General features: G+C 42.5%; 1 protein-coding gene across 10 annotated transcripts; it reads right to left on the minus strand.

Moving 5' to 3' along the window:
- On the minus strand, positions 1–27,975 carry c2cd5 (C2 calcium dependent domain containing 5). Of its 10 annotated transcripts, none has more exons than XM_049573751.1 (30): positions 27,642–27,975; positions 27,055–27,163; positions 26,808–26,894; positions 26,480–26,651; positions 26,278–26,373; positions 25,733–25,888; positions 25,383–25,620; positions 23,505–23,620; positions 20,205–20,426; positions 19,644–19,732; positions 16,786–16,894; positions 12,232–12,346; positions 11,966–12,064; positions 11,727–11,838; positions 11,542–11,621; positions 11,020–11,206; positions 10,769–10,933; positions 9,031–9,075; positions 8,348–8,488; positions 8,197–8,260; positions 7,975–8,036; positions 6,123–6,221; positions 5,908–5,997; positions 5,715–5,790; positions 5,014–5,106; positions 4,441–4,473; positions 4,083–4,154; positions 2,647–2,840; positions 1,892–2,038; positions 1–1,757 (listed from the first exon to the last, which is right to left on the minus strand). In XM_049573751.1, the coding sequence occupies exons 2-30, from the start codon at positions 27,142–27,144 to the stop codon at positions 1,632–1,634; spliced, it is 3,375 nt and encodes a 1,124-aa protein (XP_049429708.1). In that variant the 5' UTR covers positions 27,145–27,163; positions 27,642–27,975; the 3' UTR covers positions 1–1,631. The 10 variants fall into 10 exon arrangements, with proteins under 10 accessions (XP_049429708.1, XP_049429707.1, XP_049429710.1 ...); XM_049573750.1 differs by having other exon boundaries at positions 4,083–4,184; XM_049573753.1 differs by lacking the exons at positions 20,205–20,426; positions 23,505–23,620 and adding an exon at positions 22,642–22,802 and having other exon boundaries at positions 4,053–4,184.
- Positions 27,976–28,000: the final 25 nt, after the last annotated feature.

The following is a 28,000-nucleotide window of genomic DNA, read 5'->3' on the forward strand; positions in this document are numbered from 1 at the left end:
TTGTTTGACTGAGTTTATTGTGCAAGACTTACCAGGCAAGCATACAGATTCATGGCAATAAAAAGTAGGTCTGCATGCTGCTAGTCAGAGAGCCAAAGCATCTAAGTATGTACATTCAAGTTTTAGACACAGACATATGAAACTGATCACACAAATAGATTAGAGTATCAATAATTCTCTAACACAGTGACTCAGAACATCAGGGATTCATTGCACAGGCGAAATAAGCTGTAGTCCTCATAAACTTTACATTACAAAAATACTAAAATCTGATAGAGAACATTTACACTTCATTTTCAGGTGGCACCTACACCAGAAGTTATGTTTTTTTCTCCAGCATTAGACATAAATGTTGGACAGATCAGTAGCAGTAGAAGTATTCAGAACATGTGATGAAGCTTGACAAAAGTGTGTGGAATATGACACTGACAGCATCAACGAGAGGAACTGATCCTGGAGCTGTGAGTGAAGCAAGAGTGGCCTCAGTGCACAAAATTACCTCACTTTATCCTATGAAACATCCCTGGTGCTAAACCCCAAAGGGCCACATTATACCCATCACCATTTGCCCTCTCACTCCTGATGTAAGTGTATAAAAAGCATACACATTTTGACCATTTTTAGATGAAGCAATAAAAATTCTAGTAGTTTTAATTTATAAAATAGTCACTGGAATACACGGTAATGGCTGTTTTTAAAGAAAAATCCATGCGATACAAAAATCTGTGCATATGCCTGTAATCCTGGCCTGTTTTTTTTAAATCATTATCATAGATGACATAATTTTTGACACTTAATGGAGAAATCTGATTACCTGTAGGATACTGCCTGTGAGCAATACTGAAACAGCGGTTAGGAAGATTATATATCAACAAAATCTAATTGAGACAATAAAACTGGACATGAAGTATAAAGTAGATATTTATAACCGAATGGCATCACAGGGTCATCTGGGTTGTTTCTAGCATCAACGTTTCCATTCTTGTGTGAATTTTCTATTTTGAGCATCAGCACCGGCTTTGCTGAATTCTAAATACTCGCGTTGTTTGACACAGTCACCACATGGCCACTATGAAATGAACAGATGGGCCTTTAATCTGCAAGTTACTCACAGCAGAGTCAAACACCGATTGAGAATCTGACTGTTTTTAAATTATCTGGTGGTATGCAACTGTGTCCCGTTTGGCATTGGCCATGTAATGACTCCTCCTGTGAGCTGTGGATGGACAAATTAGTCATAGCTGCCTCGAGCGTCACTTGTGCCCACACACGAAGGCATGGCCGACATACTGTAAAACTTTGGGTGACCCCAATTTGGACGGATCTAACACACAGGCAACATTTAATGCAGAGGGGTCCTTTGGTTGTTTTGAAACACTCACATTACTGAAAGAGTTATATTAGTGTCTCCTGCACAGATGTTGTCTTTAAACATAAAGAAACATCCTTCCTTCACACCCATATTAATCCAGACTGCATGTTTGTCAGTGTGCATGAGTACTTGTTCTTTATTACCTGTATCCAAACCTTTGGATCTTTTACAGAGTTTTAAGGCAGACATAAATGACTCATATTTGGACGGCTAGACTCAGAGAGTGTGTTCACTCAGACGGTCTCTGTGTCTTTGTGTGTCACGTAGCACCGTCTGTTGCACTAGTGCAGGTCTGTCCGATAGTTGTTGCTGAGGAGGTGAGCTCGGGGTCCGTTTCCCTGACGCAGATGACGGCATCGCCACTCACATTAATGAGACACTGAGCCTGGAGGAGGAACAAAGACAGCAAGATTATAATAACACCAATAACTGAGATCAAAGGATGCAGAGATTAGTTTATTGTGTATCATGTATAAATGGACTGTAACAGGTAAATACTTAAAGTGTGTTTGTGAGTACCTGGTTCTTGTTTGGATTTTCCATTAGCACACACTCTTTCATGCTATAGGACACCACTGCGTTGCCACCCAGGGCTGCTACATGGGCTCGAACCATCGCGAACACCTCTGCTATGAATGAATGGAGGAAGCCACTGACGCCGCCTTCCTGTAGAAAAAAAAACATACATTTCATGTGTACAGCTATGTCTACACAATAACCCAGTGGTTCTCAAACTTTTTCAAATCGGTGTACCCCCATTTGAAAAAGAGCCTATATAAAGAGGTACAATACAGTACTGCACCAACAGTGTCTGATTTAATAAACAACAACCTTGAAACTAAAAACATTGGTCTGTCTGGTCGGTCTGGGGGATGATAAGCACAGCTACGCCTGATTGCAAGTCCATGTGGTAGCGATATGTCAATCACAAGGTAGCCACGTCCCAAAGCATACTGTACTTTATCATCTGTTTTACTTCATTTTCAAAATTAACATCATGCTGTGTTGAAGACGACTTGAAACTAGCAATTGAGAACATAAACTCATTAAGAAAATACATGAAGGAAGAAGTCGGGTCATTTTTTCATAGTCCTTTTTACAATCAGAATCCTTTTTGCAACCAGTGGAGTCGCCCCCTGTTGGCCGTTAGAAAGAATGCACATTTATGGCACTTGAGCATCAGCTTCACTTTTCAGACCCCGAGGCTGTTCACTTATTTTGGTCTACACTTTCATATGACTCTTGGGCCTGTGCATGTGTGCTTGCAGTCATACCTCTCGTAATGATGTTGTCTCTCTGATAAAAAACATGTTGATGATCCCAAGGTACTTTATGATGCGTGTCCCAGGGAGGAAGGAGAGCGGCGTCATCTTCACCACGGTGACCGAACTGCCCCCTAACGAGCGGTTGGAGCGCAGCGAGCGGGATCGTCCCTCAGGCACGGGACTTGATCGCTCCAAAGATGAGACTGCAGGTTGAGAGAGAGCAGGCAGAATTCCAAAAGAAGGAGATGTGAAAAGAAAACAAGAGGAGGGGAGGAGGAAAAAAAAGAGCAAAGGGAATGGAGATACCAGAAAACACTCAAAATAATGGAAAAATAAAAGCAGATATGAACTTTAAAGCAGAAAGAAATGTGGAATGTGAAATGTACGTGCAAAAAAATGCAGTCCTGTTAGCGTTTTTCACAGCAGGGGTGACGTGTGTATTTGTCTGTGAGTATGTCAGTTGTCTGTGTGTGTTAGAGACATGTGGGACTTGACATGCAGTGGTGTGGATGTGTGGTGCCAAGACAATCACTTGGAAAGCGTGTGCTGCCATGCAGTTGAAGCAAACAGACAAGACAGTTAAACAGTGTCTGCAGACAGACAGACAGACCTGGGCACAGCTGTGTATGTTTTACAAGTGTGAATACAGCATTTGCAGTACAGTGACGTACATGAGAGAATATTTATCTGTTTGCATTTGTGAAAGAGGCTTGAGAAATGGAGACGGACAGAGAGACAGCTATGAGCTGAGCTGAGCTGGGCACATGTACACGAGCCAGAGTGTGAAAGATGCTCCATCGTCTTACTGCAAAATTTTACCTGACGTGGCTTACATCCATCAAACCAGGAACCTTCAGAGCCACACATTAGATTGCAGTTTACTTACTGTGCACAGGACTGAAAATCATACCAGATCTTGCAGAAAAGCACCCTCACCCACTCCCCCCCACCTTGTTCTCACATTGTATGTGCTCAAATTTGTATGCGTACAGCACATCCGCAAATCATGTCATGTCTTCTCGGCTTAAGTACATTCACTAATGCAAAGGCAGAGAAAAATCAAAAGAAATTCTTCTAGTAATTGTCATCAAAGTGTGGCAACACTTCAAAGCCTTACAGATGTAGACAAGTACAAGCACGCTGATGCAAAAAAATGTGACTTTCTATTAATTTCTCAGCATGGTTGCCGGGGCTACAGGCATTTCAAAGCCAAGCTTCTGATTGTGGATCCCTCTGAGGGGCGGTGCTTCAACGTTCACACTCTAGCTGAAAAAGCTGGTGCTTGATTTACGATGCTCCGCCCCCCAGCGGCATGCATGGAGGGGTGTGTGTGTGTATGCGAGCACGTACGTGTATGCGTGTGTTTGTGTGTGATTGCTTGTGAAACTGTGTTCTGTATTTGTGAGTATGATCACCGGGGTGTGCTAGAGACTGTGTCCTCCTACTTGTCTTAACTGATCCTCGTCTTATGGTGTGAGCTTTCAGCCTAAGCAGCTCTAGCCAGGTGCTGCATCTGTCTGCAAAGGAACCGTAATCAACGGAGGCAGCTGGAGAGAACACACACACACACACACACACACACACACACACACACACGCAGCCCACACCCAAACATACACAAACGCAACAACAACGTCAACAAGAGAAAAAAAAGACACAAAAAACGAAAAGAAAAGAACAAAAGTGGATGAGGTTCGGGAGTGGTGCAGGATAACTGTCCGAGACAAAAGGATGAAAAGTCAAAACAGGGCAGTATAGTTGTTTTGGTAGCAGGGAGAGATGGTCGAGGGGAAGGGGGCTCACCTCTGGATGACACGTTGGTACTCTCTGGGACACCTGTCACACACACACACACACACACACACACACACACACACACACACACACACACACACATCAAAGTCTACCTTTGTACTAGGCAGGGAGCGAAAAGAGCTCAGGATCAATCCCTTGCCCTTGCCACAAGGCTTACACAGCATGTGTTACTTAGCTTTCACCTCCCAATCTGTAACGCTCCATCTATAGTCAGTGCTTGCTATAGATGGAGCTAGCTGCTTGCTTTTGTCACTGTTTATTTCATGTGAACAAAAAGTAAGCCATGCTGCTTTAGGAGCATGGCGCCTCATCTAGCCAACGTCACACGGTCATCTAAGTCCACATCAAAACAGAACACACGGGGCTATGACACGTCAGCGTTTATTTACCTGGTGAACGAACCATAACCAGCTGATTTTGGCAGAGTTTTGCAGCTGGGGTGAGTAAAGAGACTGTACCTAAAGTTGTTAGTGGAGGAGATGGGCAATGTCTGTTAGTGAAGCAGGGCTGAGGAGGAGGTCGGGGAGGAATAAAAAATAAAAAACATTTTTTAAAGGCTACCTGAGATTTTGGATGATGGCTGAATGTTGGTGGATGATGGGTCTGCACATAACTCCAAGGGAAACTGCAGCTGTTCTTCAGTCTCAATAACTCCTGAAAAGAAGCAGGTAGAATCACTCAGGTGCTTTAGCACTCAGGCGCTTTAACAGAAATGATGCTTCTTAAATCTGCTACACTGTTTAGAGTATCGTGGTCTTAAAAGGAGAGTTCTGTTTTCCTGCTTCACTGAGACAAACTCTTAAAAGCCTTTTTATGTTTCTGCAAGCAGTTTCGTGGTTTGTTAAATATTCATATTAGCCTTATCTCGGCTCCGAAGCTGCATGACTGTGAGATCAAGTAGCAGCTCCACTCAGAGATACAGCTTTTAAATTGTCTAAAGATACAGTAGAAGACATCAATAATTGGACAAGCAACAAAGAGGACACATTAAACCCAACTTCTAATTTACCTCCTGTTCACAAGCACCTACACTGGATGAATATAAATGTAGTTTTATACTATGGTGCAATAAAAATGTATTAAAACCTCAGTGCTATCAAAGATGTGACTCCCTACGTTTGAGCAGAGCTACAACTGAAGACACAAATCCAGAAACTGAGCAAAGCTATGATGAAGAAATGAATGACTGCCCGCCTTTGGGGAAGCAGAAAACATTAAAAACTTCCAACAGGATCATAAATAATCTCTTGAACCTAACAGACCTCTGGTGGCGGGCTTGTCTGGCTTTTCCTGAGTCTGGTCTTTGTCAAACGTCATAGCAACCGCTGTCACTGTGACCTGGGAGGCAGACAGACAAAGGTAAAGTAACAGATACAAGAAGCACTTTAATCTGATTGATCAGTTCTGATTTTTTTTTGCAGTTTTACAAATCAGAGGGGGCCTGAAACCACTTACCTGTATGAGTTCTTCTTCTGGCACTGCTACAGTAAAGTTGAGGTGACACAAACAGCAGGGGATCATGCAGCGCAACTTGAAGTAAAAACTCTGAAACGATCACATCAAATTGTCTTGTCACTCAAGTACTGTTATAAACAGTGTGTAACATGCATATTAGAAGTGATAAACATGGCACCACACACGGTGTGGCTGATCAATAATGGTTTTCTTACCTTTAGCAGATTCTCACACAAGTCAGTGAAGATTTTGTTCAAGCCTTGGTTGGTGAGATTGGCATGACTCAACCTAAAGACCCTCACTGATGTAAACATCTGCAAGACAGTAACAAATACACATAGTATTGATTAACAACAAAGACAAAGGGGCTGAATCTAACTAAAATGGAAGTAGTCTCTGTCTGTCTGTTTTTCTTTTTTCTCAGCACCCGTTCATCTGATGAACTTAACCTAAAGGAATGCTGTGTTGAGTGCAAGCTCTTCAGAGCTACACAACATATTTATCAGTAGTGCGTAATGTACACACTGTATAGTGTATGGAGAGTGGACCAAGCTGTTAAATGGCCAAACAGCATGTTGGGTACAGCTCACTCCCCATCGCTTCTTACAGTACAACCCCAACTCCAGAAAAAGTTGGGCCACTGTAAAATGTAAATTAAAACAGAATGCAATGATTTTCAATTTTTTTTTTGACTTATGTTCAATTGAATAGAGTACAAATATAAGATTTTCAAACTGATGAACTCATTCACATTCTGAATTGTATGCCTGCGAAATGTTACAAAAAAGTTGGGACAGAGGCAACAAAAGAAAGCTGTGAAATGTAGAAAAAACACTTAACATTCCACAAGTAAACAGGTTAATTGGTTATTGGGCCCGAGCTCATCTAACATGGACTGACACACAGTGGAAAGTGTGCTGTTGTCTGACGACTCCACATTTCAAACTGTCTCTGGAAATCATGGATGTCCTGTCGTCCCGCCTAAAGAGAAAAGGGACCATCCAGATTTTTTTCCAGCTCAAAACAGCATCTGTGATGGTATCGGGCTGTGTTAGTGCCCATGGAATGGCTAACTTGCATATCTGTAAAGACACAATGAAGACTGAATGGTACATACAAGATTTGGAGCACTATATGCTGCAAACGAGATGGCATCTTTTTCAGGGATGTCCCTGCTTATTCCAGCAACACAATGCTAAATCACTTTCTGCACTCCTTTACAGCGTGGCTTCACAGTAAAAGAGCGTGGGTACTAGACTGGCCTCTCTGCAGTCCAGACCTGTCTCGCACTGAAAACGTGTGGCCCGTTATGGTGCCCAAAATGCAGTAATGAAGACCCTGGACTGTTGAGCAACTGAAGTCATGTATCAAGCAAGGATGGGAAAGAATTTCACTTTCAAAACTTAATGAATTAGTGTCCTCAGTTCCCAACTCTTACTGGATGTTAAAAATATAAAGTTTATGTGTTTGAGTACTAACTCTTGTCTTTGGACTGTGTTCAATTGAATATAGGTCAAAAAGAATTTGCATACCATTGTATTCTGTTTTTATGTTTTACACAGCGTCCCAACTTTTTTGGAATTGGGGTTGTGCATTCAAAAACAGATAAAGGAGGAGAGACCAGCGATGTTACATCATAGCACACTCAAACATTTTAAACATGCAGTGATGTAACTTCTGGAGTGAATGCTTTTGTTCCTGGAAAAAGCCTGGTCCCAAATGGCTAGCTGTTAGCAGATGACGCATACAACAAGTTGCTAAGGGACACAACTATGTCATGGCAGGTGTACTGCTTGGGAACCAAGGAAGTGCAGTGCTGAGTGTGAAGTTGTTTGGATGAGAGGTTCTCGAGAAAGCTGCAGCAATACCAGAGGACAAGCAATCTCCCTTTCTGAACAAGAACTGCACTAGTTTCCTAAAGGACAGTAATTTGCTATGATATGTTCAAATTGTAGTTTTGCTGGAAATGTAGATGCATCTACTGATTGAAAAAAAGCAAATACGTGCATAAAAAGGCCTCTGAAATTGTGAAGATAACGGAAGCTTTGGTGTATTATGACGAGTTACCTGAACTCCTGAAGTCCAGTTGTAAATCCCAGGCATGACCTCAGTGTTGCAGCTGTAGAAGCCTAAAACATTAAAGTGGAAACAGCAACATGGATGATGAAGCAGAGACATAATGACATTAGTTAGAGCCTCAGCCCAATCAGGAGATAACTGTTTGTGCTCAGGATGTGCAGTGCATGATGATACACTGTAATGACTGTGGAATTACTAGATAGAGGATACCTGTGGGGGTTGGAGCATCAGTAAGGAGGGAGTGGATGTCCTCCACAGCATCAGTGTCATCAATCTGTGGGAATGACTGCAAATGGTTACACTTATCCATAGACATAGTTATCTATATTTGCACATACATGTATTTTTAATAGGTACACACCTCCAGGACAAAGGCATCCTTCTTGCCGTGGGAGAGATCCAGTTCTGACAGTTCGTCTGAGCTCTCTGAGTGCGAGCGGAAAAGTCTGGATCGTTGCCTCGGCTCAGGAATCGGGGAACCCACCACTTCTTCTGTCAGCTCCTGTAAGCAAGAGGGACACAAAACCTGAGCAAACGGGAAGGGAAAGTAAACACCAGAGCACCACAGCAGCCCACATCTGCATTGCACATCTGCCCAAACTGTAAAGCTAGTAGAAGTCTATGTTAATGACACACAACATGCTCACACTCACTCAAGTACCCAATGAGCTGTACCATTGCACACACGCACGCACACACACACACACACACATGGCTGGTGTTAATTTAAATATGGATCTGGAAGAGTAAGAAGTGGCGCGCGCGCACACACACACACACACACACCATGAAAACATACACAGGTGAGAGTGTGAATGGGCAGGGTAGATGGCCGTAATACAAGTAGATTAACACAGATTCGAGTCTGCAGTGGGTTGCCCTCGAGTTGAATCTGGAGTGGGTTACACGTCTACCTGCTCGCAAACGTCCCCAGTTAAGAGCAGTTGCATAGTTAAAGTAAAAGTGGTGTAGTATTGTGATTAATAGTGAAATATTTGTCATGCTTTGCTGTGTCTCACAGCTGAAAGTTGCCGTGCTCAGTACCATGTTTATGCCGCAGAACACGTCAGGGTCCAGGGCAAATAATTTCTTTAATGACCAGAGAGAGACAAGAGGGGTAAGTTTATCATGATTCACGAAGAACAGACTATATAAGATGCATGATTACGTACATGATTTTAACACAAGAAACAAGAAAAAGAATTATACTCACAATAATGGAAAAAGATCAGCACGACATGTATATGTTTGTGTACAAAAATCATTATGCTTACTATGTAAACTAAAACCTTATTAACTTGATATAACACCCTATGTGACAGGCACAAATCTTAAGTATTTAATAGGGCTGCACAATATATGGTTCAACCATAAACACATTGTGAAAGACTGCCATATTGTATTCATGGGTTTTTTGAGTTAGTTAAAAGAGAAAATCAGCAAAAACTGCACTTAAATTTGTTTAATACAAAAAATGACGGAATTAGGGGCGTGCCTTATCATCTCGTTCACGATAATACTGGTGTAATTTTAAATATATGAAAAATTCACATCCTGATACTCGCAATATTTCGACTTGTTGACATATTGACGTCATGCTGTTACCCATGGCAACAACAAGCATAGCTAGAGGGCGAAATTATTACTGACTCTGCGGTGGTTCCAAAAAGAGGAGCAGCTTCAGTAGTGTGGAATAAACTGTGGTATCCCGAATGTTTTATGAACAGCCACAGACTTCTCAGACTCTTTTTTCGTGAGTTACCGCTCAGAGGGAACTCCTTCAGCGGCTCCTCTGGCAGCAGCACATCATCTCTCCCTCTCCTTTATCGCCATGCGCACACAGGAGTTGCTGTTGTCGAGTGAGTTTGTCATAAACCTTTGGTAATGTAAACTACCGTGACGCTCGTGGCTCAACAGAAAAAACTACAGATATGTGAATGTGCAATAGTCATCGTAGCATGACAGCCTGTCACAGGTTACAACGTGATGATTAGAGGAGAAATGGGAGAGCATAAAGGTCCAGGTGGGAAAAAAACAAACAAACAAAAAAAAAAACTTAATCATTCAGGATTTTGCTGAAAGAGATGGAAATCGCCTGTTGATTTATAAATATAGATCCCATGGTACTTTTTTTGTATTTGGGAGCTGTTTAAATGTGTAATTCGTGGAGGAGTTTATTTTGTTGTACTACTAATATTGCAGACAGAATCCGAATCTGTCATATCGTCAAGAATATAATTTTTGCAAAATACCCTGAAATACTGTGATATGATTTTAGGGCCATATTGCCCACCCCCATCGGAAATAATATTTTCTAATTCAACAAGCAGTTTGTTGTATTTAAGGAGTATACCAAAAGCAGCAGAAAGGCAGAACTGAGTAAACTTTACTACCTGTAAATTAATGCAACTATTACTGTCATCATATTGTGCAGCCCTAGTTTTTAATGGCCATAAACTGTAGATATTATTCCGATATCTGACTTGAAAGCCCTATGACGCAGGTAAATCAATGATATTCCATGATTTATAAGGGTAAATGCAAAATTCCAAAACATCTGAACCATATTTAAAACATTCTGGTTGAAACATTTGTTCCAAAAGCTTTCTATTTACATTATCTATATTTTGGGATAACACCCACATGACACTCTGGCTCCTGTTGTGTAGAACACTACTAAGCAGTGAAACTCTGACATACTAGGGGAGAATTTGTAGACCTAAACACAAAGCTTATCTACCATAGATTAATTTACTGTCCATGCATGCGTTGTGTGTCTCACCGGAGGGTTTATTTGGTAGAGCTCTTTGTTCCTGGCTATGGTGTCGTTGATCCTTTTCTGGATAGTAAGGATGTGGTGCTCATTGCTCAGGTCACCAGGAGTCTTCCCCGCAATCTGGATGCCACCTGGTGCCGGCAGGGCTGTCAGGTACACTCCTGTAGCAGACTGAACACACACACACATTTTAAGGACAGTGTTGCAGCAAACACATGTATGGCTGATGAAGTTGTTAACCTAAAATGTTGACGTACAGCCAGACCCAAGAGCATGTTCTCTCCGATACTGATCTGTATGTGTAGGCCAAACAGAGCATTCATGCTCCGCAGCTTCAGCTTGTTCATCAGCTGCGTGTGCAGCTCGTACTCCATGAAAGGCAGCAGGTTGGAGATGGCCGTCGCGTTCACTTCACCCTGGGCCTTCTTTTTCAGACGACACAGTCTAGAAGACAATTAACACTGGCGTTAACTCACTTTGATCAATGTCTTTGATGTGGGGCTCTATTCTGGGATGTGTGTTGTTGCGCCTACAAGGGAAATATTTTCAGACAATACAGATGTGATTGCTGAATCAAAGTGATTTTCCCCCGGCTTTTTAAAAAATTCTCCCTTATGTACTACATTCACTGCACTAAAACTTACCTATATTGGTGTATAAATTGTGTTACAGTTGCTTGAAATATTGTTGCTGGTATTGATCTTAGTGCTGAATTTCTTTATAGTCTGACACCGTGTGTTTCTTCTCAGTGTTGGCTGGTTAACTGCGAGGTGTTTTACCTGGCTTGGATAAGGCAGCCCTTCCCAGTGACTGCTGCTTCTGATGGCAGGTCAATTGTTGTGAACAGCACATCAGGAACCTTGAAAAAAACATAACAATCACCATGACTTTCTTACACTGAACAAACACATGTTTAACTTGTAGGAGACTTTGATTGATGTAAACAAGAAAGCATATTTGAGACCTTCTGACGCCTGCAGAGGTAACAGTAGGTGAGCTGCGCGGGAAAGGGCATGTTGATCTCATCATATGGGATGTGGCAGAACCCACAGCTTGGAGGAGACGGCTCATCAAACCTGGCGAACAACACACACCATCTGGTATCAGCCTCCATAGCTCAACCCAAGCTGTGCTGACATAAACTGTACACATACACAAACAGGGATCAGAATCAGTTTGCTCGGTCTCCGAATCATCACAAACCTGTGGTCAGTGAGTCCGATGTCTAGGCAGCCTTCACGCATATACCGAGGATTCAGGATGGCTGCTGTGCCTGATGCTGACAGGATACACACCTCCTCACTGTGTTGAGGGGAGATGGAGACAAAGAAAAGAAAAGAGGAGGATGAGAACAGGAAATTAAATTGTATGTGTTTAAGACAACTAGTTGATAACATAAACATCAACAGTAGACGTATCAGGCAAAAAATAAAATGAAAGGGTAATATTTTTTCATATACACTACATACCAGATGCTAGTGCTCTCACTGTACCCCACAACAGCATGGCAACCGAGAGCTTTGGCATGAGATTTGATCTCCTGGCGAATCTCCTCCCACCAGGCGTCGCGAGTCTCTGGCTCATCTGCAAAACACAAAATTCTGAATCAGACGGCTTTCACAAAAAATTGTGATTGGCTGAATTTTCTACCAAAAAACTGAAGTCTAGCTAATGATGAGTTAACACTAAACCTAAGTACCTGTTGTCAGTGTAGCATGATTTTAAAAAAGCCTAACAAGCACAAACACTAACAAATAATCTGACAACTCTGTATCTAATCTGGTATCTAATCTGATTGCTTTGATTTACCAGAAAATAAACAGACATCAAACAGTACACTTTGTATTTTCTGATGAATACATGAATTAAATGGTGTATCAAAGCAAGCCAAAACCAACTATCAGTTTGTGACAATGAGAATGGTGACATGAGAGTTTGAGGATGATGATGAAGGCAAAGTCAGTGGTTAGGTTACTCATGTGTGTTTTCACTGGCTTTCCTTATATGCACAGTATCTAAAAACGGATTGTCTCTCTCTTTTCTCTACGTCTCCTTTCAGTCAGTTGCACTAACAGAAAGGACACAGGTGAGAGATACAGTCACCAGCCAACTGTGGTGGTCTGACAATAGAAAGAAAATCTTACTGGCTAGTAAAAATGGAATTACATCAAAGACTCTGTGGCTGATGTGCTTAAAGTGGTTCCTGGTTCCTACGCTGGTTACAAAGGATTTAAATTTAAAGGGATTGAGCCTTCATCATACTAAGGCTAAACCATGGGTGTGTTTCAATAGTCTCATGAGGCTTTGCTCCAATACCACCTCTGCTTTATAAACATTGTTCACAAGAGCCTAATCGTTGCCAGGTGTGAGTTTAATCTCACTCATTTGTGGATCACCGAACAAATAACACATGAGGGAAGCTACATTAGAGTATTGAGCCGCACCCCATGACTCCCTGAAAGGGCCACATGCTGACGGAGCGCCTCCCAAAAAAGAGAGAAACTTCTGGGTGAGACGGGGGGACAAATGAATGAGGGGAAAAATAAAGGGAGATCAACTGAAGAAATAAAGAATAATGACTGATGGCCAGGCATCAGGCCCACAAGGTGGATTCCTTTGAACCAGAAGCAGCATGTAACACAGGCACAGGCTCACCAACGTGCACGCTCATGACCATGTGCACGCTCATGGGCAGAGAAGGGCCATATTCATTCACCAGAGTCCATCAAATCTACTCTAGTTTTTTAAAGTTAGAGAATACTGAGTGATATCATACTTCCTCCATTCCCCAAGCTCCTATCTTTCCCTCCATCCCCCTCATACATCCCAAATCCACTTTTTAATTTTCCTCAACTGCCACCCGTCAAATCAGTCTGCCTTCCATGCATCCATCCATCCCTCCTTCTCTCGCTCTCTCTCTCGTTCTCTCAGTATGAATACGGCCCAGTGAGTTAGGGATGCACATGCCCGGTCAGTGGCTCTTAGTCACAGAGTAAACCTCCTAAACCTCCTCTGGTCTAGACAGGTTTGACCACAATGCTGATTCAGGAAGCGTTAGAACAGCGCTGGGACAACGTTAGGGAAGAGCTGCAGCTCTTCTGTGCAGCAAGATGAGCTGGGTGGGGGGGGGAGGCCAGGCCAGGCTGGATGGGGTGGGGTGGGGACACAGCGCATGCTCAACTCAGCTCAGCACACACTCACACAGATTAGAGAGAGGAGAATGGCAGCTCACTGAATTCATCAAATTTTCAGCGATATACTATCCAGCTAATGTTGAATTTGTTTGTGGATATTTAGGCTTGGTGGTCCATGTTGGTTAAATGTCAGTGTTGAGTGCATGCTAAGCTAAGAGGGCACAATCTTCACTTCACTGAGCTGCCATCGCTCCTGTGGGTGAGAGCAGTAAAAGGGGGGAAATACCTGCAGTGACACTATTCCAGTCTAGCAGTTTGTATGAGCGCGTGTTACCCAAGGCTGGGCCAGAACACACCGTTAGTACAGAAAAGAGAGAAAAAGAAAAGAAGAGACAGTCTAACAAACAAGCACAGCACAACGGCAGCACTCCACAGTCACTATGCAAAGACAGACAGCACTTCACAGTCACTATGCAAAGACAAACTATGTTCAGGCCTACTAACACAATCTCGAAAGGAGAAGACTGACGAGGAAAAGAGGAGAAAAGAGATGAGTAAACGCTACAGGTCTAGCCAAATATTTTAAAAAGGTTAAAGGAGAAGCTACGTAATACAAAAAGGAGCATGCAGTAGCAGTCTGATTCTTGTATACTTTCCGAATTTAAAAAGATGCCCTGTGGAGTTTTCTTGTAAACAGACACTCCTCTTTCTGTTAAACCCATATGGAGAAGCAGCATTGAGGATGTACTGTATGTAATGTATTGCACATGCCACCAGAGGTCAGTCTCTGCTGGTGGAAAAGGCTGAGCGGGCAAACATGGTGGCGGCCAATGGTTGGGATAACGTTACAGGACTCAAACAACCGGCTAGCACTGGCAGAGAGAGACCTAGAGAAACAGCATATACTCACATCAAAATTGGTGATATATAGAGGTGGGGGAAAATCGTTACAACATAGTATCGCAGTAGTTTTATGTGGCAATATCATATCAATGCATGGACAGCAGGTATCTTTTTTTTTGTTGTATAAAATTAATATTTCAATTATATATTAAACTTTTGGTAGCCTACCAGAATGATAAAATTAATTGCTTTTTTCAGTCCACTAGATACAGTTTGCTGAAAGTGAGATGAAAAGACTGAAATCTTAAAACAGATGTTGACAAAATTTTCCTTTGAGGACATAATTAGCAGTACAAAAAAGTAATAAATCGCAATACACAGCATATCGCAACACAGTTAAAAATCGCAGTAATATTGTAACATGACTTAAGTATCATAATAATATTGTATCGTGGTGATTCCCACCTTGGTGACTGCTGGAACAGCGGACGAACTATAATAACTATATACTGAATACCCCACTGAAATCTCAGAAGGGTATGAAAAAACAGTTGCAGTCCAAGCCTTACTGCAATTATGTTTGGTCAATATTGAGATCACGATTAGTTAACATATTGCCTCTTGACAAAAGGCTCCTTATCCATCATCTTGGCTCTAGTCAACGAAACATGCCATAGCCTCAAATTTGATTAAGTGCCCAGCCCTATATTGTGTGTATCTCTGAGGTCTAACAAACCTTCTTCATAAAAGCCAATGTTTTATTTTAAATCTTTGCACGCTGCCCCCACCACTGGTCGGTGTATCACATCGTCAGCCCTGTTGTTAATGTGCGTCCTTGTGCACAATACAAAGAACACAGATCGTACTTATAAATCACAGCTCCATATTGGTCGAAAACTCCACAGGGAACCTTTAATGTTGCTCAAAAGTGGATATAGTCAAGGCATAGCAACAGTGAACAGGGCCCTTTTCAGAATGGTTTCCAAGTAAAACCTGCAAATTCAGTCAGGGAAGGCTTACACTAGTTTAGAGAGGAATACTGTAGGTTTAATCATTGAATGCCTAGACCTGTTTGCAGATTGTTAGTAAAATCCTTTTAGGGTAGCTTATTTTGGTCCACCTCTGAAAAGAACCCTGCTGATCCTAACCCAGCCAACATTTATCAGCACTACCCTCTTCCTAAATTCTCAGAAATCCTTGATCCAGAGTAGTCAAAGACCATTAAAATGAACAAAAGGAAAATTACTAAGCATGCAGAGTGGACTCCGATTGTCCAACACCTTCAATGAGCAAGTGTCTTATTGTCATCGATATTAAACTTATTTAAAAAGTCTACAAAATACAGGAGAACACAAAGGATTTTGACACAGAGATAAGAAGCCTATTTGAAAATTCAAGAGCATATAAAAACACCACAGTAGCTCACCACAGTGCCACCTGCAGCCAACAACACTAGACAACAGAAGCAGCAGGCAACAGACTGGAGCCATGCACCACAATTGCACCTCACCTCCAGGGGGCAGCACCACAGCACACAATTGCACAGCGACCAGAGCGCGCGCGCGCACACACACGCACGCACGCACGCACGCACGCACGCACGCACGCAGCCATCACATGACCGGCACAGACTACACATTACACAAAGCCAGTCAGTCAAACCACAAGGTGAAAGTTGCCCCTATCCAAGAAACTTTTTGACACAGCTGATGATAGCCTATGCTGACGTTGTTTCCATAAAAATGCTACAAAGCTGCAGCCTATACTGTAAGTGTGACCAGGAACAGCTTTCACCTGCTTTAGGACTCGTACATAACTCAAGTCTTTCAACATAATTTCTCTAAACAATCAAACAGATTGGACCATACACGGGAAAACTGTTTAACACAAGAAGGATCATGGGCAGCATTAACTAACAGCCCAGGTGCAACAAGACCGAACACTCACACGATACTGTAGGTCAATGGAGGAGCTCACTCATATCGTTTCACAGGACAGTGGACGAGCTACATTAAGACGTCGTGTGTTTGTGTGCGCTGCACTCACCAGGGTTGTGTATACGGTCCAGTAGTTTGACAGAGCGGGCGCTGACAACTCCACCGACGTGAACCAGAAAACCAGGTGGGAAAGACGTCAAGGTGAAGAAGGGGAACTCCTGGAGACAGAAAACAGTCAAGTCACTTGTGGTAGGGGAAAAAACACTCTTGATTGTGACAATGTTTTCTTCCTTATTATTGTCAGTGACTGCTCCTTGATTCTTTTAAGGTGTTTTTTTATGACTTAAAGTTCAAATATTACTTTTTGTTGGCAGTTTTTCATGTCCCTTTTGGCTCGGTGGAGTAAAAAATGTAAAATGTTATTTCAAGATCTACAGACAGTATATGCTTTTTTTTTTTAGGCCTTTAGCAACAACAGAATTCTCATCAGGCTTGTGCGGTATCTAGTTTTTCATACCTTCATACTGGGGGGTGCTGGTGATAGAAGTCATTGTAGTATGTATGACATAATGTTGCCTACAATGCTGTGTGTCTGATACACAGTTAGACTATTTAGACAAGTCTTGCTGGGTTGAAATACTTACAGCCCGTAGAATAATGCATAAATAGGAAATAAGCGCTAGTCTTACATAGATTCAGCAGATACCGACACATCAGTGGGCTGAATAGAAATCACGAGCAGGTGGTGGCATATTGGCAGTTATATAATTTCAGGTGGCTACTCATAACTCTTTTGGGGCAAATAGTTCGCACAGCTTTGCCTGTGTATATTGGCTCAACTTAATCATCAGAAAAAAAATCCATAATACTCTCAAACAGGGGCAGATGCATTTTCTTTTTGTCTTGTCCTATGGAGTTACCCTCACACACGCAGTTACTATCTTTCTTAGCTCAGCTGCCTGTTTCGCCTGAGGAGGCTGACCTCTGGTGGTGCCTGCTGTGTACTACAACACCTTAATACAGCATCTCCATGTCAGTTTAATAGAAAGACGAGCATATGCATTTTTGACACCGTTGAAGATCATACCTTCGGGATTTCTAAATACACTGGTATACTATAATATCTTGATACCGCCCAAGCCTAATTCTAATAACTAATTATCTAATGTTTTAATAGTGGCTACAGGCACATGAATATAAATATCTTCGAAAAGTGTTCAAAACTGGACACCAAACTTAAAATGAAGTTGGTGTAATAGAAAAACAAAAAACAGATCTTCGGTCAGGTCTTAGATCAGTACATTTAGAAGTACTGTATCTTTAACTGATGTGTATAAATTTGGGTGATCATATTGTTACTGTTATACAAGGAAAAGTGCCAACATGCAGTAAGGATTGAGTGTGATGGTGCCCCCCCATGCAAGGTTTATCCCTGAGGAGTCCCCACTCACTCCATTCCAGCCTACACTTGTAGACACAAACTTGAGAGCATTTCAAATAGATCTGGAAGTGATTGAGAAAATTTATTTTAAATAAAGCCTACATATCTGTGATTCATTCAATCCTTTCAAATCTATATAAATGCATTCATTGGGTTTGGAGTTGAAAGTGAAGAACACACACACACACACACACACACACACACACACACACACACACAAGGTCCTGGCTGAGGATCAGGACTCTGTTTTACATGCTTCTCTGTCCATTAGCTTAACAGCTCGTACCTTCTTCCAGTCAAATAATGTGAAAGCAAATCCATGCAGTCACTCACAAGAAGAGCTGGAACAACTTGGACTACCTGGTTAGCATCTTGTTATTCATCCTAGGTTAAAGTGATGACCAAGGTTCACAGAAAATCTGAGGGACATTGTGATTTCCAACCATGCAGGTTTATGTGATGAATGACTTTCGTGGGAGAAAAAAAAAAAAATCAGGTGGGACTACCAAGGCGTTTCTTTCTTGTCCAGTACTCCAGCAAGGAAGATAGCTACTAATTCGACTGACAGCTCCTCCCACTCTGAGCAAGGAGGCAAGAATGAGGTGATGAGGTGAGCGTGCTCATTCCCGTTGTTGACACAGGAAAACCAAATCGGACTCGGGAAAAGAAGTCAGAGAGGAGGGAGGTGTTTGACATGAGTATCCAGAAGGCACACACACGCACAGTCACACATCCCTTCAAACTTGAAGGGAACACAACTCCAAGCCTCCGGCCCTCCACCTAACATGTCTGTGAATCTTTTACAGTGCGGTGGGTGCTGAGCAAACACACAAGCGGGAGTCACACAAGGACCCGCTGCCATGTTGCTCAACCCAGCCTGCCCCTCTGAGATCTACAAACAGCAAAGGAGGGACGGGTTAGGAGTTGATTCAGACTTGGTGGTGGCCCTCAGCTGGTCAGGGTGTTAGGGTAAAGGTGGAGGGTGAGAAAGAGAGTGTCACACTGATGGGACATACCCTGGCGTTTAACAATAACCCAGAGGAGGACGCTCCCTGAGTAGCACAAATGGTCAAGAGGACAGAGAAAGGGAACATTACTTGCTCTTACACAGACCCACTCCCCATCAAACACTTAAGTGTAAATTAGTGATCTTTCACAAAGAATGCAGCTGTGTGGAAAGAAGTGTGCAACACAGAATAACAGTCTGATCCTACGTGCAGACATGTGAGGCTGATACGAAATGCAAACAGGACATCAATTGTCAAAAATGCCACGCCTAGCTCGCTACTTTAACTTGTGTTGCTGCTTAAGGCTTTAAAAAAAGTGCTATATATTTTTTTCTACTGTATTCCACTGCAGTTATGTAGCCAGTCAATCAAGGTACAGCCTGAAACAGAACACCGTGAATGTGTATGTGAAATTCAGTGAAACTGAACACTTGTGTTTTGCAGTACATGTCGGTCTCAAATGTCTGCGTGAGTCGGTAAATACATGTATGAGCGTATGTGAGTGTTGAGTAATCGTACCCTCTGCTCAAGAGCCGTCTGCGTTTGCTGTCTGAGTAGGGTCTTCAGAGGCCCTGCCTCCTTCCCGGCGCTGCCCCCACTGCCCATTCCTGATCACAGAGGAGAGACATTTCGTCACTTTCAACACACAGGTCACTGGACCTAAGAGCCAAACTGTGAGTTGATTATTACATTGCAGTATTAATGTTATTATGGCAAACCAAGTGAGCAACAGCTGAAATTGAGAACCTGCTTCTTCCTCATGCTAAGACTAGCCTACCATTAACATTTTCTCTTATTCAGGCATAAGTACTGGACCTAGAGTAAGGTTTGGGTATGCCTTAAAAACACAGCAACCCACATGCTGGGGTAGGAGAATCCAGAGTAGGACTATTGGTCAGTGGTGTTGTTACACAATGTGCTCTGGGCAGTCGCACCATGCATGTTGAGTTATTTGTTTCAGATAACACCATTCAAGTCAGTCTGAACAGTCCTGCTGTTGACTCCATATACAAGAGAGGCGCCAACGTTACACTGTTGTAAGGTTCTGTTATTTAATGATACACAGCAGTCCTACTATACCAGAGGAGGCTGCCAGCAGCAGGTCCTCAGTGAAGGACACACTCTTTCTCAGCAAGGCAGAGTCTGAGTGGTTGGTGAAGGGAGGGGGCAGGGTGGTGGCTCTGGGGGCAGAGCCGTGAACACAGCCTGCTGAGTCAGTACCAGGAAGGGACAGATTGTCTGCAGAGAGGGTGGGGGAGCTGGGGCAGAGGAAGATCCCAGGCCTGCGTCTCACTTGCTCCACTATCCAGTGATAAAAAAAAGATGGAGGGTGCACAGAAAAACACAGATATATTGAGAATGGACAGGCAGAGCAATGAGAGTGGTCAGAAGCACAACAACGAGGAGGGGGAGAAGGATGTGACGGGGAGGAAGTGGACAGTGGCATAGAGAAAGAATAGCCTGATAATAAGATTAAATTTGCATTTTGTTTCACTTCATTTATTGAGCATGAAACTGTTCTCATGTTAGCTGCTTTCTTGTTGATGTTGGTGTTTTGTTTTTGCTCTAACCCCACTGACTGACCTTATCATCTCTGATCACTGGAGCGAGTAATGTATCAATCCCACCTACGTGTTTAGTTTGCATGGAGGCTGTGGTGGTAACTCCAAGGTCCAGTGTGAAGGATTTAGGGGGATATATTCACAGAAATGGAATATATATTTTCATAACTATGTTTTTACCTAAAACTAAGAATCATTCTGGTTTTCGTTACCTGAATGAGCAGTTTATATCTACATACAGGACAGGTTCTTTTCCAAGGAGTCAACCACATTGTTCTACAGTAGCCCAGAACAGACAAATTAAATCCTGACTCTAGATGCAGCTATTTGCATTTTCACATCAACCATCATAGTTCTCCTACATGCATGGCACTGGGGTAAAGTTTCAGTTGGTTGCAATCTGCAACCTCACCACTAGATGCCACTAAATCATACACACCAGGCCTTTTTCAGGACAAATTAAGAAATTTTAGAGTGAAGAGTAGTTATTACTGCCATCTCTCAAACTACTTGCAATGGCCTGATGCCAATAAAGCCTCCGCAGGCAATGTTCATTATTCAGAAGGTTCTGGTGTAGCCAGTAAATACCCAGGCCAAAACTTCCCTCTCTGTGCACTAGTCATTGTTTACAGTTTGATTTGCAACTTGAGAAAGGCCCAGACAAAATTTCAGCTACTTTGTATGAAGAGATCCCTGCATATGAATGCAGATAAATAAGAGAAGCCTAATAAAAAGCCAATTTGTCGCCAGACAATAGCTGATGGTTTCCAACATTGGATTTTGGCTGATGTGTACTGCTTCTTTTGCTCTCCACACGGACTATTAAACTGTATGCAAACAAAGCCAGGTCAAACATGACTGGGCAATACTTTTCAGACTACAAACAGAAAGCAGAACGCTTCCAATACCAAAATCTTGTCCTGTTGCCTACAGATTTTACATATGTAAAAATATCTGTTTATAAAGATTATTATTTTTGTTAGTCAACTTACAATGACCTGTACAACTGCGTCTATCTCATCCATGTTTGCAGCTATTTTTAATTAATGAAGCTAGCAAGCTGTGCAAAAAGATAACACCTTCATAGTTTTGATTGATTGATTGTTTCTCCGAATAGTGTGAAAATATCAGTGGGCACAACACCAGAGTCATTTGAACTGCAGGACAAATTGGAGATGTGGAAGTTAATTCAGAGGTTTGGACTGAGCTATAGAAAGGAAGTATGCAAAGTATATGGAGGGCATGTTACCACAACTGAGTGAGAGAAGGAAAAGGAGCAAAAATGGAAGCATGAAAGCAGAATATCAGAAATATATAAGAGAGAAGGGGAAATATGAAAAAGAAAAGTAGAGGAGTGAGAACAAGGAGGAGTGAGGTTGGCTTGGAGGACTGCTGGTCCCTTCCTGAGGGGTCAGGAGAGCTGCTCTGGTTAAGAAGGTTTTTCAGGCTTTAAAGTGTTTATACCTGAACTGCGTTAAAATGTGCACAAGTTATCTTGGGGGCAGAGTTTGACTAAACTTACCTTTTCTTCAATGATTAACCATAATGGCTGCTAATGAAAAACTGACCTTAGATCGACAACAGCCCCTCATGAGACACAATGCTTCTATTACAGAAAGCAACAACAGGGGCAAAACTAATACAGAGATCTGGTGTGTCTTCATACAATTAGCCATGTTTTGTACAAACTAAATTTGAATATCTTTTTTCCTACAATGGGAAAAAAGAAGACACACCAGGCCACTGAGGACAACAGGGAGGATGGGACATGGCATAACAAATATTTAGAATAGCATTTACGATAAAACAATGTTAAACTCAACCATGAAAAAATGTAAAAAATATATTTAAAAAAATAAATAAATAAAAAACCACCACCAGAGTAGCACCACAATGAGGTGAGGGAGAAGGGAGGGGTGAGAGTGGGAGAGGTGGAGGGGGCCAAGTGTTCTTACCCGTCTTGGGCGTCAAACTGAGGTCTGTGTCTGATGATGAGGACTGGCGGCTGCATGGCTTGGAGGGAGAGAAGGGGGGAGGAGAGGAGGAGGTGGTGGGAAGGGCTCTGAAAGGGGTTGGCGGGCCGGAGGACGAGATCAGGTCCTCACCAAATACCGGCCTGCCAGGAGAACATGACACACACACCCCCCCCCACATCAGTCACCACCTCACCCTCTGAGCGTGTGTGTGTGTGTGTGTGTGTGTGTGTGTAAATATATGGGAGTGGGTCAGTGTTTCCATTAAGTGGGAAGGTGCCTGTTTTAAAGTGTGATATGTTTGCTTTGGGTGAGGTGTGTTTGAGGTGCTACGATGGCAGGAGAACAAAAAAAAGCAAGCGAAAATTAGATAAACACAAATGAAATGCACACACACACACACGCACACAATAAACTAAGGAAAGCAACATGGCAAAACACAAGAAGGTCAAATTCAACAGAGGATGACGAGCTGAAGCATGTGTCCCAGGAGAGTGGAAAAAAAGGTCAGGTGACTGTAGAGAGATCACAGGCCCTTGCAGAAGGATGCAACTGGGAACCTGACTGCCCACACTCTATCACTGGAAAACGATGTGACAGGTGGAGGGATTTGAGGCTAGTATCAACATTTGGACTTTCTCTGACAGACATACAAGGGTCTGCCTTCCTTCTTTGTCTCGATGCCTCTGTCTACACAAAGGCTTTCTTTGCTACTATGTGGCCGTCAACCTCCCAGACTACAGCAAAAATATATTCATTTTTCTCCTTCTATATATAAACTTCTCTTTGCATTTCAAACTTCGTCTCTTCCTCTTGTAGCTATTTCCTTCCCTGCCTCTGCGTACCAGTGAAGATGAGTGTGGGAACAGAGACAGAGAAGTTCTGGGACAGTCTCTGGGAGCTGCAGGCCGAATGCACTGGGCTGTTGTGGGTGGAGCGGCATCCGTGGGCAAGGGGAGACCTGGGCCAATCAGCACGTAGAGGGAGGAAGACAGAGGATCGATTTGGACACAAGCAGTGAGAAACGTCCCAATCCAAATGTAGCCAGAGAGCCAGAGAGGGAGAAAGAGACGCACACAAGAACCAACACCACAACATTGCAATAGAGTGTAAAAGGAGACAAAAAAGGAAAAGAAGTTTTTTACTCCCTCTCTATGCTCCGGTTATTCCTTTTAAAGCTGTGTGAAAGCAGCAGGAAACTCATGCATAGCTCTCAGCTAAAGATCTCACACAGACATGCACAACAGGGAGGCAAACACGACAGAAAAATGTGACAAAGGACCCTATCTCTGAACCCGGCAACTATCGATATCTAGCCACTAGGGGCAAAACTACAGCTGGGTGACATGGAGAAAATCCAGTGTCATCATATTTTATTGGTGCTTTCACAAAATATTCACAAACAATCATCAATAATGTGGATATAATGACTAAGTAAGTAAAGGCAAACAATAAAACAGCTAGAACAGTCTGGTAAGTTCACTTTACTGTAATGCAGCATTTAAAGCCAGGAAAACTTAACATGTGCAATATTTCAATAATCAAAATCTACAACAATATCTACTCTCATATCACAATAGCAATATACTGCCCAGTCCGAGTCAATGGATATCAGGATAACTGATATCCAGGCCAAAACTACATCTTCTGTGTGCTGGGTTATTTTTGTTTACAGTCCATTTAGAAAATTGAGACTCAAGAATGGAGTTGGCGTTAACAGATGACTTCTCTCTATTAAAAGATATCTGCATATGAATGTAGATTAATTATAAAATAAGCTGATGTAAAGCTAAATTGTTGTCAGACAATAGCCAATGTGTTCCTCCTCTTATGCTGTAGTACAAACTGTTTACCCGCATGCAGCCAAAGCCCATTCAAATGTGATTTGTCAATACCACTCAGACAACAAGAGGAAGCCATAACACTTCCTATACAAAATTCTTCCCCTGTTGCATTGATTCTGCATTCATATGCCGATATTTGTTTATGGAGATTTAAAAGGCCCAAACAGGCACAGGGACAAACTAACCTGTAGAAACACTTTTAAAATGTCTCTAAACAACCACCATCGACAGAAAGTTGTGGAGCAGGTGGAACTATTACACAATCACTAAAAGTTGTTCACATCCCTGAAACGCACAATCTCACACCCACTGATGCACAGATACAGTATATAAATGCAAAAAAGAGGCACACATGCACTCAGCTATAGTTATGCCTACAGCAATTGGATGAAATCACAAGCTAACCACTCAATAGCCAGGGTGAGGACACAGAACAAAGTGAATTTGCACATTGTTAGAGGCTGAGCAAAACACGTGTGATACTCACTAAAAGACGCAGCGCTAGAACATGCAGAGGCAGAGCAGAAAGCCATGCAAGAGCGGTCTAAAAGAGCAGACAAGGGAGGAGGGGGGTTGAGGATGGCTGTGTGTGTACTGTACATGTGTGTGTCTCAGGATATGTTGTGTGCTGTTAGTTTCATGATGCAATACACATGACACAATAGACACAAACTACAGAGGGGAATCAAAGATTCTGAGACACACACAGGAGTAACTGCTAGACTATACACAGGCTAACATCCAGTACATTTGTCCACACGCTCTCCCCTCTCATGCACACACTGCTCATCTCTCCTCAGTCTCACAAACTAGATTTGCAGTGAAACTTGCACATAAAAAGAGCCAGAGTCCATGCTTGTGTTGTTGGTTCATACTCACTCCTTTCCATCCTTAGAAGGGGAATTGCAGGCATTGGAGGCAGGGGCTGTGTTAGGGTGAACATGCGTGTTGGTGCCGGGGGCACTTCCGGAGCTGAGTTTGTCCAGTGTGCAGGCAGTACCTATGGCCCGGACCACCAAGCCAGACTCTCCCTCCAGGTCAAAACACTGCAGGTAGCCCACCACAGCATTCCCACCCATCTCCAGTACCTTAAGCCCTATTTTCCTCTGCAGCTCTCCTAAAGTGGGAATAACACACAGCCACATTAACAAGAAAGAGGACGAACAGGGGGAACAAATTCCACCTCCACCACACCAACATGAAAAGGGGATCACTGGGAATTTTCTTACCAGACATAAGAGAGATGAGCCTTTGACGGGCCTCATTAGAAGCCCGAGGAGTTCTTATACGGTCGATCCACTGGTACTCTGGATCTTCATTCACCACAAGTTCCTCCACAAACCCGTGCACCATCACTGCTCTGTAGCACCGTGGAATGGATGTGGCTAGGATACACAATGAGACAAACACCACATAGAGTAAATGGATTTTAGAATAAATGGGAAACTTCTTTACAGTCGTCATTCCCCTTTTAGCACATATTCTTAAGTGGCAATTCTTTATTTAAAAATACACTGTTAACACTGATGCAGTTTGTAATTTTACTAATCTTGGAAATGACACATTTTTTGCTGGTGCACTCATTATTAACACTGAATAAGAGTATGAACTTTGTGCCTAAAATATCATAATTATAATGTCCTCAAATGAAACATCCTCTCAGGTAACTGCCCTTTATACTGTCAGTCAACATTTTATACACCCAAAGTTTGTCTTATTATGTATTTTTAAACTGTAACAAACAATTGTGAAGAAAAAAACAAGTCAGACATACTACAGAAGAACTTGACCCCGCAGGATGACTGTCTGAAGCGGTTCAAATCGTTGAAAAGCTCCACTTTGACGAGGACATTGATTTCCCCTCGGATACCTTACGAAAAAAATAAAGAGATATATAGAATATAATAAGGAAAAGGAATAGTTCATAAGAGAAAAAACTGTGCAATTATCATGGTCAGATTGGCCTATTTTTGTACCGTGGATTGTATCATAGATGGGAAACCAGCCAGAGATGACAGAGGCAGCCTCACTGCACAGCAGCGGGTCAATATCAATGTAAACTTTCCCTATGGCATCGTTAGCACTGTAAGTATCGTGGTCCAACACTGTGACCTGCAATGGCTCATCCTGCAAGTCCTCATCGTCAACCTACACAGTAATAGAAAAGGGAAGGATGACAGAAGGGAGCAGAGATGAGAGGATAGGAATGCTGAAACTTATTGCAATTCATCCACATTGTGTGATGTGTTAAAATAATAATACCACAGGCTGTGATGTTTAAAGAGAAGCTCACAGGCCTTTTACCTCAAATTTGAACCACTCGGAGTTCCACTGAGGATTGAGGGATTTGGGACACACATCGGTTTTGAAAGTTGTGTTTCCAAACTTAACCTGGGAAATAAAGGCACAAGACACATCTTTTAATGCTTCAATCACTATTAGCAATGATGATGCACCAACTGTATTGAAATGCAAAACATGAGCTGTTATTACAGATGTGAATGGTTTCAGTAAAGGAAAAAACAAGTCTTGGTCCTCAAGTTTCACTCACCTCTACAAAAGCATCAGTAAGATCACTGGCTCTGTCCATCACAGGCAAGTGGCGACCTGCCACAATTTTGGCCTTCAGTTTCCCAGGCATGATTCACTTTTAAGTTGATCTGTGTACAAATATTATTAGTGATAAATGCATCAATGGCTTTTCAACTGACACCTGCAGTAATCCACGCTGCTGTCACAACAGTGTAAACTGAACAGGGGGCCACTAAACTACATGGACATATGTTGTTGACAGTGTGGAGAGCCTCTTCCACTATGTAACTTACATGTTTATTTGCTAATTAGCTAGCTTCCCCCAGCTAAACTAGAATGCAACGCCCCTAGCTTAGCTCTAAATACCTTATCGACTTGGTACAAAGTTATTGTCTGTGAACACGACAGCAACTGTCAGTTAGCTAGATTATGTTAGCAGAGCAAAGCTAGCAAGAAAAGCCACTTAGGTTAACTGCATTGCCGTCAATCCCCTTAGCGCCAACGTTACCTGATCGGCCATGTTTTTACACACGTACTGCAAAGCCAACAACTATGTAACAACTATATTACATTGTTAACTGCCAGTGCAAACAGTATCGTCCTTACCAGTGCTACAATATCAACAAACAGCTGTCAAAGAGGCGGTGGGCTCGTTTTACTCGGACATTTTTACTGTTGACAGCCCACAGCTCGTCTGACCTCCGTGTATCTCCCATAACACGAGACGTTCAGTTCCCAGTACAGCAGGCAGGAAAGTGTCGTACAAGGTAGAAATATTTATCAGCTGATATTACGGCTAGATAGATACAGCTGCACGGGTGACGGGTGACGCTGCAACCGACTTATCGTTTGCAACACCTATCTCTGGTTAGCGCGCGGAGCTAACGGCTAGCTTCAGCTTGATACGGATACAGCTCGTGATGAATGAGTTTTCATAGCGTGTGCTGCCTTCAGGTACACCTCGT

Source organism: Epinephelus fuscoguttatus, linkage group LG4 (genome assembly GCF_011397635.1).
Source record: "Epinephelus fuscoguttatus linkage group LG4, E.fuscoguttatus.final_Chr_v1".
In the NCBI taxonomy this organism is placed as follows: domain Eukaryota; kingdom Metazoa; phylum Chordata; class Actinopteri; order Perciformes; family Serranidae; genus Epinephelus; species Epinephelus fuscoguttatus.

Excerpts from the sequence above, each read along its gene's own strand:
- c2cd5 (XM_049573750.1), bottom strand. The coding sequence starts at position 27,144 with ATGCCTGGGAAACTGAAGGCCAAAATTGTGGCAGGTCGCCACTTGCCT. Across the intron at positions 11,207-11,541 it reads GGCTGCCTTATCCAAGCCAG|ACTGTGTCGTCTGAAAAAGA; the intron begins GTAAAACACCTC and ends ATTGTCTTCTAG. Across the intron at positions 10,934-11,019 it reads ACATGCTCTTGGGTCTGGCT|TCTGCTACAGGAGTGTACCT; the intron begins GTACGTCAACAT and ends GTGTGTGTTCAG.